This window comes from Physella acuta, unplaced genomic scaffold, assembly GCF_028476545.2.
Source record: "Physella acuta isolate Inbredline_101_S28 unplaced genomic scaffold, ASM2847654v3 ptg000076l, whole genome shotgun sequence".
Lineage (NCBI taxonomy): Eukaryota > Metazoa > Mollusca > Gastropoda > Physidae > Physella > Physella acuta.
The window spans coordinates 642,330-663,448 of record NW_026731596.1 but is presented as its reverse complement, the minus strand read 5'-3'; the positions used below and the strand labels follow the sequence as shown (position 1 = coordinate 663,448).

At 43.3% G+C, this 21,119-nt stretch overlaps 1 protein-coding gene across 1 annotated transcript; it reads left to right on the top strand.

The window, feature by feature from the left end:
- Nucleotides 1-7,220: 7,220 nt before the first annotated feature.
- LOC131953271 (beta-1,3-galactosyltransferase 5-like) lies at nucleotides 7,221-20,478 on the top strand. Its single transcript, XM_059316389.1, has 5 exons — nucleotides 7,221-7,345; nucleotides 10,627-10,869; nucleotides 11,895-12,069; nucleotides 14,917-15,042; nucleotides 19,293-20,478. Exons 1-5 carry the CDS (start codon nucleotides 7,326-7,328, stop codon nucleotides 19,941-19,943), a joined length of 1,215 nt encoding a protein of 404 aa, XP_059172372.1. The 5' UTR covers nucleotides 7,221-7,325; the 3' UTR covers nucleotides 19,944-20,478.
- Nucleotides 20,479-21,119: the final 641 nt, after the last annotated feature.

Here is a 21,119-nt window from a genome sequence, read left to right as displayed (position 1 = left end):
AAATCTTTTTTAAATGTACCAACTTGAGAACAGAACAAAACTTAACACAACACAAACACAACTCAAACACAACACAAACACAACACAAACACAACACAACACAAACACAAAAACAACACAAACACAACACAACACAACACAAACACAACACAAACACAAACACAACACAAACACAACACAAACACAACTCAAACACAACACAAACACAACACAAACACAACACAAACACAACACAAACACAACACAAACACAACACAAACACAACACAAACACAAAACAAACACAACACAAACACAAACACAAACATCAACACAACACAAACACAACACAAACACAAACACAAACACAAACACAAACACAAAACAAACACAAAACAAACACAACACAAAAACAAACAAACACACACAAACACAACACAAACACAACACAAACACAACACAAAAGAAAACATACCGCCGGCGGACGCGCCTGATTCAGTGAATGACTATAAAACCCCCAGCTTGTCCGCAAACCGAAAGATTTGACATTGATCCGTTTAATATGTTTTAGTAATTTGCGTGTATTTAATTTTTTCTTTACGTTATGCGAAAGAGTTTAACGAGTGGCAACTATAAAATTAATTTAACTCGTTATACAAACAAACCCTACTCATTACTTATATTGCGATGCAAGTAAAAAGCACGATACGTGATGCGTTATTTTTATGGTTCCAAAATCTATAGCGATGATGGAAGAAAGGAAGGATGGAAGGAAGGACTGACACATTACCAGCAGCGTTATATTATAGATTTAGATTTAATACACTTGCGCCACAGTTTGAAGGTATAATTTATATTATAATAGTATATTAACCTTTCGAAGAAACAGAATTATTTTATAATATAAATTGCAAATTTGTTTCCATAGTATATTGAAAGTTAATTCTTTTATAAAATGTAATGTGAAAGATGTAATTAATCATGTGTAAGGAGATGTATTAAAGATAGTAATTATTTCCCCTAATTTGAGTACCCGTACTTTGGATAGCTGACCTTAAATACTTTAAAAAAATTCCTAAGTTAAAAAATAGTTGATTGCACAAGTACAAGAATTAGAAAAATCTGTTGTTATGTTTTGTGCTTTGTATTTGTTTTGTATGATGAGTTATTTTTGCTATATGTTATGTTATGTTATTTCTTCTGTATTTCAAAATAAACATAATTTTTTTACAAGCTAGCTAGTTGTGTATCTGTGGTATGACAAGATATTCTCTGACTTAAGTTGTGTATCTGTGGTATGTCAAGATATTCTCTGACTTAAGTTGTGTATCTGTGGTATAAGATATTCTCTGACTTAAGTTGTGTATATGTGGTATGACAAGATATTCTCTGACTTAAGTTGTGTATCTGTGGTATGACAAGATATTCTCTGACTTAAGTTGTCTAAAGTTTTCTATCTGTGGTATGACAAGATATTCTCTGATAGACGCTTTATGTAAATACACATGCTACAAGAGGAATATCCCTGAACCCTTTCTTTAACGTTCGTCATTACAATCTTACATATTATAGTTCCATTACATCCCTACACACAATACTTACCATTACATTCTTACATACAATAGTCACCATTAAATTCTTACACACAATAGTCACCATTTCATTCTTACACACAACAGTTACAATTACATTGTTACACACAATAGTCACCATTACACAATTACACAATAGTTACCATTACATCCTAACACTCTAGTTACCATTACATTCTTACACAATACTTACCATTACAGCCTTACACAATAGTTACCATTACACAATTACACAATAGTTACCATTACATCCTAACACTCTAGTTACCATTACATTCTTACACAGTACTTACCATTACATCCTTACACAATAGTTACCATTACACAATTACACAATAATTACCATTACATCCTAACACTCTAGTTACCATTACATTCTTACACAATAGTTACCATTACATCCTAACACAATAGCTACCATTACATCCTTATACCCTATTGTTTCCATTACATTCTTACACAGTAGTTACCATTACATCCTTACACAATAGTTACCATTACATTCTTATACCCTTTAGTTTCCATTACATTCTTACACACAATTGCTTCTATTTCTTCCCCACCCCTCCCATTTCTACTTAGCACTCAGGACTTTGAGATCATCCAAATGTACATCACATAGATCACATAATGGTTGAACTAATCAGGCATGTCTACATGCCACACAATTACACCCATTACACATATAGGTCTTTAAAATGTGTATTCTATATGTTGATAGTTTTAAAGATGAAATAAATATTTATAAAGTGAATACAAAGAAATTAATTAAGACAAGAAAAATGGCTGGCAAGTAAATAAAAATAATCATATATAAGGGAGGTAATTCTGCTGACAAGAGTTACGCTCTGTCTTATTTTATTATGTGGTCGGTAGCTGTGGGGCTTAAAAAAACTGTTGATATTGTGGTGACACTGACAGAGCTAAAACAAATTAGATTTTCTTACATCTTACTCGAGCACATACTAGTTCTATGAAAATACAAATGTTGTCTAGGTAAGTAAAGAGGATCAGCCTGTCTATTGAGGAGAAGAGAATGTTTCAATAAAGCTTTCGTCTAACTGGAGTTCATCCTATGTCTGTGCTAGTTATGTATGTACTTGTATGTCTGTACCTCAAATATTATGTACACGTTATGTCTATTCTTGATAACTATTTCTTTATACGTTGTGTATGTATTTGATATATCTATACATGCTATATCTATACGCGATATATCTATACATGATATATTTGTGCATCATATATCTGTGCATGATATATCTGTGCATGACATATCTATACATGATATATCTATACATGATATATCTGTGCATGATATATCTATACATGATATATCTATACATGATATATCTGTGTATCAGTATCATATATCTGTACACGATATATCTATACATGTTATATCTATACATCATATATCTATACATCATATATCTATACATGATATATCTATACATGATATATCTATACATGATATATCTATAAATGATATATCTGTGCATGATATATCTATACATGATATATCTGTAAATGATTTGTCTATAGCCTACATGACGTGTTATATAATGACATATACGGTATGTCTGATTGTAATGTCTCCTTTATACTCTTCCTGTCATCCATATTGCTCTAAAAAATAAAACTTCAACTTTTTCAGCCAAAGCTATAAATCTCGTAACCCCCCCCCCCCCCCAACACACGAACATGTCTACAGTGTAGGACTTCCTTAATCTTCCAAGGCCATCAAATTACTAACCTGATTAATTTTTTAACTTTCAGGTTTGAAAAAAGTAAATTAGACGTTTTGTATTATCTATAAATGAACGATTAACAATGAATGAAAGTATATGACAGAAAAGTTGTTAATCTGTACCAATCCTCACAAACCGATGATGAAAATGATGATTAAAGCGAACAAAACGCAAGGCAAACAGACGCTGCAAGTTACATGTCTAAGTCGGACGTGTAAATTATACGCCTGGGGCCATTGTATAAAAATACAAAGAAAAATGGATTAACTAGGGCATGTTTACTAAGCTAACGTAATATAAATTCTATAGCAGCGGTTTCTATTTTTGATGGGATTGTCGTTGAGTTAAATGTCCAGAGTACAATTAAAATCTTTTATGACGTGATGTTAGAGCGTCCTTTGTGAGGAAATCGATAGAATTTATTGTTGGGGATGTGGGAAATATTTAATGCACCGGGTTGATGAGCTACAGCTGGTGGGAGAATGGCGACTGGGCGAACAAATGGGCGGCTTTATGGGAGGGAGATAAAGGTAAGACGTGAGTTGGAGGTGAATAAGTCAATTGCTGGTATAGCAGTCAATCTCTAATGATTAATTAATCTCTTAATCAACAGTCTTAATTAAACGATTTTGCTGAATTAGTTTCGTTAATCCCAAAGCAGATTTAGTCGATTAGATAAAACAAAAGGTTGCTCAATGCGTAACTTTAATCCCTAATTGTGAGTTTAATGCCTTCCAAATGCTAACCTAGTCATTAAATGAAATAATGAAATAAATTCTGATCTTAATGTTTGCTTAACATCCACCTTTATATTCACTTTAATGCCCACCTTAATGCCCACCTTAATGCCCACTTTAATGCCCACTTTAATGCCCACCTTAATAGTTTAACAGCAAAAACCGTCACGGATGACGTCACTCAAGTCACTTCCTTACCCCCCCCCCCCCCCCCCCCCCCCCCCATTTTTCAACTAACCGGTAAGTTAGCCCATATAATCACCTCGCACCCACCCCCTAGAATCTAACAGCAGTGTTTCTTTCAGACTTTTTTCCCGGGGGGCACTTGAAAAGTCTCAAATCTCAGAGTCAACCCGCCCTTCCATTGTATTCCCCCCCCCCCCCCCCCCCCATTGTGCTAGATCCCGACACAACACAACTCAGGTTGAAATCACCCACAAAAAACCCAGTCAAAGGTCACGTTAAATCAAGCGAATGTTCTCTATTGCCTATAAACGTCGAACACACGGCATACGGCTGGTGTAGTGGTGTCAGGCAGGACATGTTGATGTGGTTCGTGGAGTGTAGGGAGTTCAGTGCTGGAACTAGAATCTGTTGATGTGGTTCGTGGAGTGTAGGGAGTTCAGTGCTGGAACTAGAGTCTATCTGTCACATGCTGATACAGGCACCGTCCTACAGGCGATACAGGACTGTCCTACAGGAGATACAGGACTGTCCTACAGGAAATACAGGACTGTCCTACAGGCTGATACAGGACTGTCCTACAGGCTAATACAGGACTGTCCTACAGCTGATACAGGACTGCCCTACAGCTGATACAGGACTGTCCTACAGCTCATATAGGACTGTCCTACAGCTGATACAGGCACCGTCCTACAGGAAATACAGGACTGTCCTAGAGCTGATACAAGGACTGTCCTAGAGCTGATACAGGACTGTCCTATAGTTGATACAAGGACTGTCCTATAGCTAATATAGGAATGTCCTATATCTGATACAGCTAATACAAAGACTGTCCTACAGCTGATAGAGGACTGTCCTAAGGATTATACAAGGACTGTACTATAGTTGATTCAGGCACTGTCCTAGAGCCAATTGCTTTATGACCACTTTGCTATTGATTTTGATCGTTATGATCCAATTTATGGTGCTGTTTGAAGGGGCGACAACTTTGTGCTGTGTGGGTAACTGAAGGGGTGCATTGGCGGGTTGAGTGTACGGGTTGGACGGGTTTAGGTGTGGACCAGGTGGGTCAGTGTGGACCAGGTGGGTCAGTGTGGACCAGGTGGGTCAGTGTGGACCAGGTGGGTCAGTGTGGACCAGGTGGGTCAGTGTGGACCAGGTGGGTCAGTGTGAACCAGGTGGGTCAGTGTGGACCAGGTGGGTCAGTGTGGACCAGGTGGGTCAGTGTGAACCAGGTGGGTCAGTGTGGACCAGGTGGGTCAGTGTGGACCAGGTGGGTCAGTGTGGACCAGGTGGGTCAGTGTGGACCAGGTGGGTCAGTGTGGATTAGGTGGGTCAGTGTGGACCAGGTGGGTCAGTGTGGGTCAGTGTGGACCAGGTGGGTCAGTGTGGACCAGGTGGGTCAGTGTGGACCAGGTGGGTCAGTGTGGACCAGGTGGGCAGTGTGGACCAGGTGGGTCAGTGTGGACCAGGTGGGTCAGTGTGGACCAGGTGGGTCAGTGTGGACCAGGTGGGTCAGTGTGGGTCAGTGTGGACCAGGTGGGTCAGTGTGGACCAGGTGGGTCAGTGTGGACCAGGTGGGTCAGTGTGGACCAGGTGGGTCAGTGTGGACCAGGTGGGTCAGTGTGGACCAGGTGGGTGGGTCAGTGTGGACCAGGTGGGTCAGTGTGGATTAGGTGGGTCAGTGTGGACCAGGTGGGTCAGTGTGGACCAGGTGGGTCAGTGTGGATTAGGTGGGTCAGTGTGGACCAGGTGGGTCAGTGTGGATTAGGTGGGTCAGTGTGGACCAGGTGGGTCAGTGTGGACCAGGTGGGTCAGTGTGGATTAGGTGGGTCAGTGTGGACCAGGTGGGTCAGTGTGGACCAGGTGGGTCAGTGTGGACCAGGTGGGTCAGTGTGGACCAGGTGGGTCAGTGTGGACCAGGTGGGTCAGTGTGGATTAGGTGGGTCAGTGTGGACCAGGTGGGTCAGTGTGGATTAGGTGGGTCAGTGTGGACCAGGTGGGTCAGTGTGGATTAGGTGGGTCAGTGTGGACCAGGTGGGTCAGTGTGGGTCAGTGTGGACCAGGTGGGTCAGTGTGGACCAGGTGGGTGGGTCAGTGTGGACCAGGTGGGTCAGTGTGGATTAGGTGGGTCAGTGTGGACCAGGTGGGTCAGTGTGGATTAGGTGGGTCAATGTGGACCAGGTGGGTCAGTGTGGGTCAGTGTGGGTCAGTGTGGACCAGGTGGGTCAGTGTGGGCCAGGTGGGTCAGTGTGGACCAGGTGGGTCAGTGTGGACCAGGTGGGTCAGTGTGGATTAGGTGGGTCAGTGTGGACCAGGTGGGTCAGTGTGGATTAGGTGGGTCAGTGTGGACCAGGTGGGTCAGTGTGGGTCAGTGTGGACCAGGTGGGTCAGTGTGGACCAGGTGGGTGGGTCAGTGTGGACCAGGTGGGTCAGTGTGGATTAGGTGGGTCAGTGTGGACCAGGTGGGTCAGTGTGGATTAGGTGGGTCAATGTGGACCAGGTGGGTCAGTGTGGGTCAGTGTGGGTCAGTGTGGACCAGGTGGGTCAGTGTGGGCCAGGTGGGTCAGTGTGGACCAGGTGGGTCAGTGTGGACCAGGTGGGTCAGTGTGGATTAGGTGGGTCAGTGTGGACCAGGTGGGTCAGTGTGGATTAGGTGGGTCAGTGTGGACCAGGTGGGTCAGTGTGGGTCAGTGTGGGTCAGTGTGGACCAGGTGGGTCAGTGTGGGCCAGGTGGGTCAGTGTGGACCAGGTGGGTCAGTGTGGGTCAGTGTGGGTCAGTGTGGACCAGGTGGGTCAGTGTGGGCCAGGTGGGTCAGTGTGGACCATGTGGGTCAGTGTGGACCAGGTGTGTGGGCCAGTGTTGTCCTGGTATATCGGGGTAGTGCGGTACAGCGCGGGTAGAAGATAACAAGTCAACAGTGTCAGCCCCGTACACACTGGGTAGCCCGCCAACACACGCGAGCGGGTGACAGAACAGGTCGCGTCACACGGCCCATTGGCTGGGTGTATTGTGTCTCTACCTCCAGCTATGCCGGGAGTCCCCGCGTTATTTACACCTGGAGCGTACACAGCTAGCAAGAAATGCGCGTCTCTTCTTTCAAGTAAGTCACAAACACTTGGCCTGGGATCAATTTCATTAGCCGTACCCAGTGTCCCGTACTTAGTACTTTTAACATGCCATGATAGATCCCGACTAATTGTAGGGTACGGCTAATATAATCTTTATTTACTACGTTACTATGTACCAATATAAGTTAGGTTTTTAGTCAGTTCAACCTAATAACACTTGAACGTCAGCCTTACTCTAAGTTTAGTAGTAATACGTCACTTATAGTCTAATCTTAATAATCCGTTGAAAAGTAGGCCTAAATCTGTTACTGTTTACTATTTTGGTGTTGCGACCTACTGATTAACGTGTTTGACTAATCCGTTAAAGCCAATGAGAAATTTTTGAGGAATAAAAGGTTAGAAAAGTTTAGAGCTGTAGTTAAAAGTTCCTGCCTGTGTGACACACTGGTTGGTTGTTAGACACACTGGTTGGTTGTTAGACACACTGGTTGGTTGTTAGACACACTGATTTGTTGTTAGACACACTGGTTGGTTGTTAGACACACTGGTTGTTAGACACACTTGTTGGTTGTTAGACACACTGGTTGGTTGTTAGACACACTGGTTGGTTGTTAGACACACTGATTTGTTGTTAGACACACGGGTTGGTTGTTAGACACACTGGTTGTTAGACACACTAGTTAGTTGTTAGGCAAACTAGTTGGTTGTTAGACACACTGGTTGGTAGTTAGACACACTGGCTGGTAGTTAGACAAACTGGTTGGTTGTTAGACAAACTGGTTGGTTGTTAGACAAACTGGTTGGTTGTTAGACACACTGGTTGGTTGTTAGACACACTGGTTGTTAGACACACTGGTGGGTTGTTAGACACACACTGGTTGGTTGTTAGACACACTGGTTGGTTGTTAGACACACTAGTTGGTTGTAAGACACACTGGTTGTTAGACACACTGGTTGTTAGACACACTGGTTGTTTGTTAGACACTATGGTTGTTAGACACTATGGTTATTAGACACACTGGTTGTTAGACACACTGGTTGGTTGTTAGACACACTGGTTGGTTGTTAGACACTATGGTTGTTAGACACACTGGTTGGTTGTTAGACACGCTGGTTGATTGTTAGATACGCTGGTTGGTTTTTAGACACACTAGTTGGTTGTTAGACACGCTGGTTGGTTGTTAGACACACTGGTTGGTTGTTAGACACACTGGTTGGTTGTTAGACACACTGGTTGGTTGTTAGACACACTGGTTGTTAGACAAACTGGTTGGTTGTTAGACACTATGGTTGTTACACACACTGGTTGTTAGACACACTGGTTGTTAGACACACTGGTTGGTTGTTAGACACACTGGTTGGTTGTTAGACACACTGTTTGTTTGTTAGACACACTGATTGGTTGTTAGACACACTGGTTGTTAGACACAATGGTTGTTAAACACACTGGTTGGTTGTTAGTCACACTGGTTGATTGTTAGACACACTGGTTGGTTGTTAGACACACTAGTTGTTAGACAAACTGGTTGGTTGTTAGACACTATGGTTGTTAGACCCACTGGTTGTTAGACACACTGGTTGGTTGTTAGACACACTGTCTGGGTGAACGTCTGTGAGTCCACAATGTGTCGGTCCACGGTGTGTCAGACCATTGTGTCCTGACCTATAGGACACTGACCCCTGCTATTGTCGTGTCCGTGTCCTGGACATGGTTTCACCAGAATGGAGTTTTCTAGAACATCTACTTTTAGGTCAGGGGGCGGGGCTTAGTTGTGAGTAAGGTGTGTGTCAAGGGGCGGGGGCTTAGTTGTGCGTAAGGCGTGTGTCGGGTCAAGGGGCGGGGCTTAGTTTTGTGTGAGGTGTGTGTCGGGTAAAGGGGCGGGGCTTAGTTGTGAGTAAGGTGTGTGTCAAGGGGCGGGGGCTTAGTTGTGCGTGAGGTGTGTGTCGGGTCAAGGGGCGGGGCTTAGTTGTGAGTGAGGCGTGTGTCGGGTATAGGGGCGGGTATGATATTAAAGTTATCTTGATCACATGCAGTTTTTATTTCTATGAAAAACAAAACAGCATCCACAGATTTCTTTGTATCCGTAAAAACAAAACCACGTCAAGATTAGATGTTGTTTCCTGATATGGCTTTCTGTGTTTACGTTTCACATGAACCCGGAAGTAATACTGATACCTTTGATTTGTGACGCTCACCTTTCCAAACTTATCACCTGTGTTCAAAGCTTTTTCTTTACGCCACTCTATTTGTGATTGTGATTTGTAACTCTACACGACTGACTTCATTTAACTTTAATGAGGTTTTCTTATTTTTTATCATTCCTATATCTCCGATGACAATGTAACGATTTCTCAATTTCAAACTCGTGAGATATAAAACAAGTCATTCCCCATCAACCTGAACGAAGTATACAAATATTCAATTAAACTACTAGAAAAAAAAATATAGGCCAACTTTTGAAATTGTACACGGAATTTTGATACGTGTAATGGTTTCCCGAGTTCGTTTTATTGTAATTTTTTTATTTTTTGTAATTATATAATTATATAATTTTGTAATTATATAATTAATTATGAAGGAATTAATGTGTATAGTTATGACATTCTTTAGTATAAATTATTCAAATAATAATTAAGTGAAGCAATTGATTTTTAATTTGCTTAGTACAAAATTATTTAAATGAGATTTACGGGCACCCCTATTCGAGTAATTAAAGAAGAGCAATAAGTGCTGGAAGTGGTCTGATCGTTTGCCTATCTTTCAATCACTACAGCCACGCAGCAGTGTGTGTTAGTTACACCTGAACAATCACTGCTGTAGTAGATATTATTTGTTATTAATTACAAAACCGGTAGTCTATCAAGGTGCAAGAAAATTTTAAGAAAATGATTAGATTTGTCATTGATTAATTTTGTGATTTGTTACTCTTGTGATTAGTTTTGTGATTGATTAGGGTTTTTGTTGCTTAGAGTGGCGGTGCATTAGATTTTCTTATCCAAAACCTTGAAGGTACGGGTCAGGATAACTATAGGCCTATACTTCATCAAAACGACCCGCTTTAAATGTTCAGACGTTGTTTTAGGTACTGTGGAGCTTATTAATTTAAAAAAAATTAATACCAAAAGGTAAAAAAAATCAAAGAAAAATATTCCGTAGTGGCTCCTGCCACTGTTGGTAAAAAAATGTATTTTTTTTTCTCTCTAGCGAGCATTAGAACCTGGTATTTAAAAAACATGTCTGTTTCACATTTCCTGTCACACAAGGCGAACTTTTCCCCATGACCTTTCTCACATGACCTTGTCCTTGACCTAGCTCCCACCTGAGCCGCCACCTGAAGGTCACCCTTGCCCTACTGGCCCTGGCATGCTGTGGCTTCTACCTGATGGTACACAGCGGGTCCCAGCCCAAGTTCGTCATCAAGGTCGAGACTGACCCGTCCATCTACGAGCTGACCCGGCTAGTGCAGGAGCAACGAGAAAAGATTGAGTACATGGCCGCACATCCCAAGGTCATCTTCAGGTGTCTGGACGATGAGCCCAAGATTAAATACCCCAGGTAGGTTTACCTGCTACATACACAAGGTAAATAGATACATTGGCTTGTTTATACCCCAGGTAAGTTGCTCATATCACAGGTAAGTTATTCATAGTCCAGGTAAGTTTACCTGCTACATACACAAGGTGAATAGACACATTGGTATGTTTATAGCAAAGGTAGGTTGCTTGTGACCCAGGCAAGTTGATTTCTTCTGTGATAGGCGGGTCCAGGTAAAAAACAATCTCACTCAGAACTCTGGCATTGGTACACATCGCGTCACGCTTGACTGCACACTCGGGTCATCTGCCACAACCTGGTCCTATCAGAGCCCTCTGGTAAACAACCCTTTAGCAGCTGGTTTAATACATTGGTTTTCAACTTTACGGCTGGTCCAATGATACACGTACTCACTCACTCACTCAATCACTCATCGCCCAAAGAATGATTGCTAAAGATCTGAATGATTGCTAAAGATCTGAATGATTGCTAAAGATCTGAATGATTGCCAAAGATCTGAATGATTGCTAAAGATCTGAATGATTGCTAAAGATCTGAATGATTGCCAAAGATCAGAATAATTGCTAAAGATCTGAATGATTGCTAAAGATCTGAATGATTGCCAAAGATCTGAATGATTGCTAAAGATCTGAATGATTGCTAAAGATCTGAATGATTGCTAAAGATCTGAATGATTGCCAAAGATCTGAATGATTGCTAAAGATCTGAATGATTGCTAAAGATCTGAATGATTGCCAAAGATCTGAATAATTGCTAAAGATCTGAATGATTGCTAAAGATCTGAATGATTGCCAAAGATCTGAATGATTGCTAAAGATCTGAATGATTGCTAAAGATCTGAATGATTGCCAAAGATCTGAATAATTGCTAAAGATCTGAATGATTGCTAAAGATCTGAATGATTGCCAAAGATCTGAATGATTGCTAAAGATCTGAATGATTGCTAAAGATCTGAATGATTGCTAAATATCTGAATGATTGCCAAAGATCTGAATGATTGCCAAAGATCTGAATGATTGTTCCAGACACGCCAGCGACGACCTGACCAAGATTGTGCTGGACACGTCAGACGAGTGCGGCAACATGACAGAGCTGGACGCCGTGGTCATCGTCCACACGTCTGCTGACCACTTCACCAGACGGGAACGGTTCCGTAGGGCGTATGCTAATTATAGCAACACCAGCCCATACAGACTTAAGGTGAGAGGACTTGATGCTAATTATAGTAACAAAGGTCACGCTAATTATAGTAACAAAGGTCACGCTAATTATAGTAATAAACGTCACGCTAATTATAGTAACAAAGGTCACGCTAATTATAGTAACAAAGGTCACGCTAATTATAGTAACAAAGGTCACGCTAATTATAGTAACAAAGGTCACTCTAATTATAGTAACAAAGGTCACGCTAATTAAAGTAACAAAGGTCACGCTAATTATAGTAATAAAGGTCACGCTAATTATAGTAACACACGTCAAACAAAATCATCCACCATCAAAACCCATTTCCCATATTTGTAACGAAGTTCGACTAATTACCCGAGAAAAAAAATCAGTTAATTATTGAATCTATTCATCCCCGTGAATCAATTATTGAGTAGCAGGTTAATGAGATCCAGCACTAGCAGTTTAAAATTTAAAAACTTGTGGAGTTGTCGAGGTCTGTTGGCGTTAAAGTACATCATTATAAACTACACATTGCTGCATGTGATGGTGTTAAAGTACATCATTATAAACTACACATTGCTGCATGTGATGGCGTTAAAGTACATCATTATAAACTACACATTGCTGCATGTGATGGTGTTAAAGTACATCATTATAAACTACACATTGCTGCATGTTTTGAGTTGGTGTGTGTGTGTTCTAAACACATATATATATACACACGCATAATCCACATGGTAAACACAACATACATATGACACCAAGTCACATACTAGATTAACATATGGGCCATAGACAAATACAGACCATGAGAAACATTACATACACTGATTTCATGTTTTAGGCAATCTACATACATGGGTCAGACACGGGTCACACAGATACAATCTACACACATGGGTCAGACACGGGTCACACAGATACAATCTACACACATGGGTCAGACACGGGTCACACAGATACAATCTACACACATGGGTCAGACACGGGTCACACAGATACAATCTACATACATGGGTCAGACACGGGTCACACAGATACAATCTGCATACATGCGTCAGACACGGGTCACACAGATACAATCTACATACATGGGTCAGACACGGGTCACACAGATACAATCTACATACATGGGTCAGACACGGGTCACACAGATACAATCTACATACATGGGTCAGACACGGGTCACACAGATACAATCTACATACATGGGTCAGACACGGGTCACACAGATACAATCTACATACATGGGTCAGATACGGGTGACACAGGTGGGTCAGTTTGGACCAAGTGGGTCAGTTAGGGCGATCACCATTTCGTGATGGCTGTGTTGTCTCTTTGAGCTTCCCACAACGGTAGAACTGTATGGCTCAGTGAAGGGATGTTTGATTGAGGGAACTGAATAGAACTACCGGGAACACCTCGGCCAAACCTCAGTCTATGGGTCATGGTGCCACTAGTACTGACCGCATGTTTTTGTATATTGCTACAGATGCCAAACTTTGTGTGAGGGATATTTAAGACTCCCTCCCCTCCCCCGCACTCCTCCGTCACTAATGACCCTAGTCTTAGTTCATTCTGATTTCCCGTAGGAAATACGAAATGTTTTGGTCACTGACTGAAATATTCCTTTTACCCTTGCCATTCCTGTCAACACGATTACAGTCAGCACGTTCTAGGTCAAGTGGCGAGCTCTTTCACACGGAACTGGGAATTTAAAAAAACTGTGATTTAACAAAAGTTTTGTGTGGCTACAGTTCCTATGGTTACCAGTCATCCATGAATAGGGCCAGCTACGTCTTAAAGAAAGTTGTGCGGGGGGTGTTGTAGCCGCTGAACCGTGTTGTCGACCCTGTTGATTGCGGGTGGTGTACCCTGAATAGAATGTATCCACACGTCACGTCAATAGGACATTTGTACTGGTGGATTTTAGTGGGGCACACGAACAGTACATGGGTGTAGGATATCAGACTTGATCAACATAAATGTCGGCATGCTGTTATGTGAAACTTCGGGTCAATTTTTACATCGACCGAATACGTTTTTCAACCGACCAAATAAGTTAGTTTTTCTATGGCCCGATCAAGTTAGTTTTTCAACCGACCAAATAAGTTAGTTTTTCAATCGACCTATTAAATTAGTTTTTCAACCGACCAAATAAGTTAGTTTTTCGACCGACTGAATAAATTAGTTTTTGATGTATCGAATAGAAGAAATGCTGGCCAATGCACATATAAGCATTTAAACTTATGGTAAACAACTTTACAGGTTTACAATTAATTATACGTACAGGTGATTCAGCCTTGTAATTCATTCAGTAACATCGCGAATGCGGTATTTTATAAGGGATTAGTGTATATAGCAGAGGCATAGCGGGGGGGGGGGGGGGAGGGGTACATATGTCCCCGGGCGCCGACCTAAGGGGCGCAAAAAAGGGTTTAAAAAATTATTATAAAAGCTAATTTTAGCTGCAAAAAAATACATGGGTGGGGGGGGGGGGGGCGAATTAAAAGTTTGTCCCCGGGCGCCGGTAGGGGCGCTACGCCTCTGGTATATTGTCAAACAATTTTCATATCGCCGCAGAGAAATACATATGTACATATAGTAAGACATTAACTCTAACAGGAAAATATAAGTTGGAGCTGATGCAGTATGAACAGTTGAAGCTGGCAGCATTTCCTATTAGCCTTTAACCACTTTCTACCTAACCTCATTTAGCCACTTTCCTGCCCAGACTTCTCATTAATTAGCCTCTACACACCACCATTAGCCACTAATCATTTCCTGCCAACTTAAGGCAGCCATCTTAATTTCTACAACCTATGGCCAACACAGGTCAAGCTGACCCCTTATGCCCCCCCCCCCTCTGATTGGTTGCAGGTCGTGTTTCTGATTGGTCAAGTGCTGAACGCTGAGGTTCAGATCAAGGTCGAGATGGAGAACAGGGACTACGGGGACACGGTGGTGGGGAACTTTCTAGACTCATACCAGAACCTGACACTCAAGGTAGGTCAAGGTCACTAGGTGGGGGAACAGGGACTACGGGGACACGGTGGTGGGGAACTTTCTAGACTCCTACCAGAACCTGACACTCAAGGTAGGTCAAGGTCACTAGGTGGGGGAACAGGGACTACGGGGACACGGTGGTGGGGAACTTTCTAGACTCCTACCAGAACCTGACACTCAAGGTAGGTCAAGGTCACTAGGTGGGGGAACAGGGACTACGGGGACACGGTGGTGGGGAACTTTCTAGACTCATACCAGAACCTGACACTAAAGGTAGGTCAAGGTCACTAGGTGGGGGAACAGGGACTACGGGGACACGGTGGTGGGGAACTTTCTAGACTCCTACCAGAACCTGACACTAAAGGTAGGTCAAGGTCACCATGTGGGGGAACAGGGACTACGGGGACACGGTGGTGGGGAACTTTCTAGACTCCTACCAGAACCTGACACTCAAGGTAGGTCAAGGTCACTAGGTGGGGGAACAGGGACTACGGGGACACGGTGGTGGGGAACTTTCTAGACTCCTACCAGAACCTGACACTCAAGGTAGGTCAAGGTCACTAGGTGGGGGAACAGGGACTACGGGGACACGGTGGTGGGGAACTTTCTAGACTCCTACCAGAACCTGACACTCAAGGTAGGTCAAGGTCACTAGGTGGGGGAACAGGGACTACGGGGACACGGTGGTGGGGAACTTTCTAGACTCATACCAGAACCTGACACTCAAGGTAGGTCAAGGTCACTAGGTGGGGGAACAGGGACTACGGGGACACGGTGGTGGGGAACTTTCTAGACTCCTACCAGAACCTGACACTAAAGGTAGGTCAAGGTCACTAGGTGGGGGAACAGGGACTACGGGGACACGGTGGTGGGGAACTTTCTAGACTCCTACCAGAACCTGACACTAAAGGTAGGTCAAGGTCACTAGGTGGGGGAACAGGGACTACGGGGACACGGTGGTGGGGAACTTTCTAGACTCCTACCAGAACCTGACACTCAAGGTAGGTCAAGGTCACCATGTGAGGGGAACAGGGACTACGGGGACACGGTGGTGGGGAACTTTCTAGACTCCTACCAGAACCTGACACTCAAGGTAGGTCAAGGTCACCATGTGAGGGGAACAGGGACTACGGGGACACGGTGGTGGGGAACTTTCTAGACTCCTACCAGAACCTGACACTCAAGGTAGGTCAAGGTCACCATGTGAGGGGAACAGGGACTACGGGGACACGGTGGTGGGGAACTTTCTAGACTCCTACCAGAACCTGACACTCAAGGTAGGTCAAGGTCACCATGTGAGGGGAACAGGGACTACGGGGACACGGTGGTGGGGAACTTTCTAGACTCCTACCAGAACCTGACACTCAAGGTAGGTCAAGGTCACCATGTGAGGGGAACAGGGACTACGGGGACACGGTGGTGGGGAACTTTCTAGACTCCTACCAGAACCTGACACTCAAGGTAGGTCAAGGTCACTAGGTGGGGGAACAGGGACTATGGGGACACGGTGGTGGGGAACTTTCTAGACTCCTACCAGAACCTGACACTCAAGGTAGGTCAAGGTCACTAGGTGGGGGAACAGGGACTACGGGGACACGGTGGTGGGGAACTTTCTAGACTCCTACCAGAACCTGACACTCAAGGTAGGTCAAGGTCACTAGGTGGGGGAACAGGGACTACGGGGACACGGTGGTGGGGAACTTTCTAGACTCCTACCAGAACCTGACACTAAAGGTAGGTCAAGGTCGCTAGGTGGGGGAACAGGGACTACGGGGACACGGTGGTGGGGAACTTTCTAGACTCCTACCAGAACCTGACACTCAAGGTAGGTCAAGGTCACCATGTGAGGGGAACAGGGACTACGGGGACACGGTGGTGGGGAACTTTCTAGACTCCTACCAGAACCTGACACTAAAGGTAGGTCAAGGTCACCATGTGGGGGAACAGGGACTACGGGGACACGGTGGTGGGGAACTTTCTAGACTCCTACCAGAACCTGACACTAAAGGTAGGTCAAGGTCGCTAGGTGGGGGAACAGGGACTACGGGGACACGGTGGTGGGGAACTTTCTAGACTCCTACCAGAACCTGACACTCAAGGTAGGTCAAGGTCACCATGTGAGGGGAACAGGGACTACGGGGACACGGTGGTGGGGAACTTTCTAGACTCCTACCAGAACCTGACACTCAAGGTAGGTCAAGGTCACCATGTGAGGGGAACAGGGACTACGGGGACACGGTGGTGGGGAACTTTCTAGACTCCTACCAGAACCTGACACTCAAGGTAGGTCAAGGTCACCATGTGAGGGGAACAGGGACTACGGGGACACGGTGGTGGGGAACTTTCTAGACTCCTACCAGAACCTGACACTCAAGGTAGGTCAAGGTCACCATGTGAGGGGAACAGGGACTACGGGGACACGGTGGTGGGGAACTTTCTAGACTCCTACCAGAACCTGACACTCAAGGTAGGTCAAGGTCGCTAGGTGGGAGAACAGGGACTACGGGGACACGGTGGTGGGGAACTTTCTAGACTCCTACCAGAACCTGACACTCAAGGTAGGTCAAGGTTGCTAGGTGGGAGAACAGGGACTATGGGGACACGGTGGTGGGGAACTTTCTAGACTCCTACCAGAACCTGACACTCAAGGTAGGTCAAGGTCGCTAGGTGGGGGAACAGGGACTACGGGGACACGGTGGTGGGGAACTTTCTAGACTCCTACCAGAACCTGACACTCAAGGTAGGTCAAGGTCGCTAGGTGGGGGAACAGGGACTACGGGGACACGGTGGTGGGGAACTTTCTAGACTCCTACCAGAACCTGACACTCAAGGTAGGTCAAGGTCACTAGGTGGGTGGGGGGGGTGGACTATGGGGACATGGTGGTGGGGAACTTTCTAGACTCCTACCAGAACCTGACACTCAAGGTAGGTCAAGGTTATTAAACTGATGGATGAAAACACTGGTCAAAAGATCGATGATGATATGTCTTCTGATGTTTTTTGATGGTATGTCCTTTGGTTGTTATTCTTTCGACTTCAAGACATTAAATACTCAGATATTTTTATGACTCGTAAAAAAGCTCGTACACCATAAACATACGCCATTAAAACATGTATTTATGTGCGACCCTTGTCCAAAACATGTATTTATGTGTGACCCTTGTCTCCCGATCATTAAATATTTAGTTATCGCCCTTCACACCGACAAGACATTAAGTTGTCGCCCGTGTCTGCCGCTAATAAAAACATCAAGTTCTCACCCTTGTTTTAACCTGATGAAACAGTATTTTGTCGCCTTGTCTCCGTTTGATAAAACATTAAAATTGTCGCCCTTGCCTCCCCCTGTATAACATTTCTTGTAATAAAGCATTAAATTGTCTCCCTTGCAATATTTCTTCTTCGTCATTTTGTAAAATACCTAAATCCCTGTAACAAGACTTTTAGGACACAGCACACACAAGACACGCTACACATGAGTTTTTTCCTCTTGGAGTGACGTTGCACCCTTGCCCTTGTTTTCTAGTAAAATAAGCATCAAGTTGTCTTCCTTGTATCCCCCTGATAAAATAAAAATGTCGCCTTGTATCCCCCTGATAAAATAAAAATGTCGCCCTTGTATCCCCCTGATAAAATAAAAATGTCGCCTTGTATCCCCCTGATAAAATAAAAATGTCGCCCTTGTATCCCCCTGATAAAATAAAAATGTCGCCCTTGTATCCCCCTGATAAAATAAAAATGTCGCCCTTGTATCCCCTGATAAAATAAAAATGTCGCCCTTGTATCCCCCTGATAAAATAAAAATGTCGCCCTTGTATCCCCCTGATAAAATAAAAATGTCGCCCTTGTATCCCCTGATAAAATAAAAATGTCGCCCTTGTATCCCCCTGATAAAATAAAAATGTCGCCCTTGTATCCCCCTGATAAAATAAAAATGTCGCCCCTGTATCCCCCTGACAAAATAAAAATGTCGCCCTTGTATCCCCTGACAAAATAAAAATGTCGCTCTTGTCTCCCCCTGACAAAATAAAAATGTCGCCCTTGTATCCCCCTGACAAAATAAAAATGTCGCCCTTGTATCCCCTGACAAAATAAAAATGTCGCTCTTGTCTCCCCCTGACAAAATAAAAATGTCACTCTTGTATCCCCTGACAAAATAAAAATGTCGCCCTTGTATCCCCCTGATAAAATAAAAATGTCGCTCTTGTCTCCCCCTGACAAAATAAAAATGTCGCCTTTGCTTCACTCCCCAGGCTGTCATGGGCTTCCGCTGGCTGGCCAACATGTGCAATGACGTCAAACTGCTGATCAAAATGGACGACGACGTTTTCTTTGACGTCCGTAAGTTCTTCACGCGGTACTGGAACAAGCTGGGCCCGAGCCAGAAGACCAAGTCCATTCACTGCCAGGTGTGGGAGAACGCGGTGGTGGGCCGGACCGGCAAGTGGAAGGTGGAGCGGGGTCTGTGGGCCAACTCAAGCTACCCCTTCCCCTACTGCGCCGGCTTTTTCGTCGTCGTCACGCCCGACTTGATCCGGCCCATGTACGAGGTGGGGAAGAGCATCGACTTCTTCTGGATCGATGACGTCTTTCTCTACGGCATGGTGCCGTCCACCATCAAAGGCATCCACTTTAACCAAATCGGGAGAAAAAAGCGTCTGATATCTCAAACGTATAAAGAGTTTCCGGCATGCAATAACCGGAAGGGGCGTGACTACTGCACTCTATGGGCGGTGTTGACTAATGGCGCCGATGAATTTGCCCTAGAATACGCCAAATTACATGAGCCGCCCGCGTTAAAAGCCGATGTAACAGTTAAACCTCAGCCAGTTGAAAGTCTCATAGTCTCAGGAAGTCTCAACGATACTGGAAGCCTCAAAGACACAGGGAGAATCATTAGATAAAATAGATTAAATTAGTTATTACCTCTTTAGTAGCCATTTACATAAGATTTCAGAACCAGTGTTTTAAATAACGATTTGTGTGTTCCTGGAGATAAATGTGGATTTTCGGTATTTGGAGTATCCGCCTTGTTGTGAACTCTGCCGGTAGAAATAATCTATGAGGTATTTCGGTACTGGAGCTGTTGATTTGGGTGCGGTACATGTTAGGGGTGTACCGTTTTATGTGGTGTAGAGAATTGGCAGTTCATTTTGGTATTTAGACAAACCGTGTGGGTCTGTATGTGGCCAGTAAGATACTTCAATATATTTCGGTGTTTAGAGCTGCTATTAGATCTCAGTTATCGCAAGTCTGGAAAAGTATTTATTTTCTGTACTGTGGGTCTGTTATATCTTTTGTTGTAGGCGGATCTTTAAAATATGGCGGCCAATAAAAAGTAAATAAATGTTACAGTTACTGGTAACTTTGGCAAGTACTAGGGGCTCTGTGTATTTGGACGCATTTTTGGTATGGAAGCCTAGCACCCCCCCCACTATATATAGGCTATATATATATATATATATATATATATATATATATATATATATATATATATATATATATATATATATATATATATATATATATATATATATATATATATATATATATATATAGCCTATATATATATATATAGTCTCCAAAACTCAAAGGCTAGATCTGCCTATGTGACATTTGCGTGTGCTAGTAATGTGAAAATGACGTGATATTATCGACGTGACAATGGGGTGTTCTAGTTGTGTGAAAATGACGTGATATTTTTGACATGACACTTATTGTGTGTGCTAGTAGTGTGAAAATGACGTGATATTTATGACGTGACAATGGCTTGTTCTATTAATGTGAAAATGACGTGATATTTTTGACATGACAATGGCTTGTTCTATTAATGTGAAAATGACGTGATATTTTTAACATGACAATGGCTTGTTCTATTAATGTGAAAATGACGTGATATTTTTGACATGACAATGGCTTGTTCTATTAATGTGAAAATGACGTGATATTTTTGACGTGACAATGGCTTGTTCTATTAATGTGAAAATGACGTGATATTTTTGACATGACAATGGCTTGTTCTATTAATGTGAAAATGACGTGATATTTATGACATGACAATCATGATGACAATGTGATGC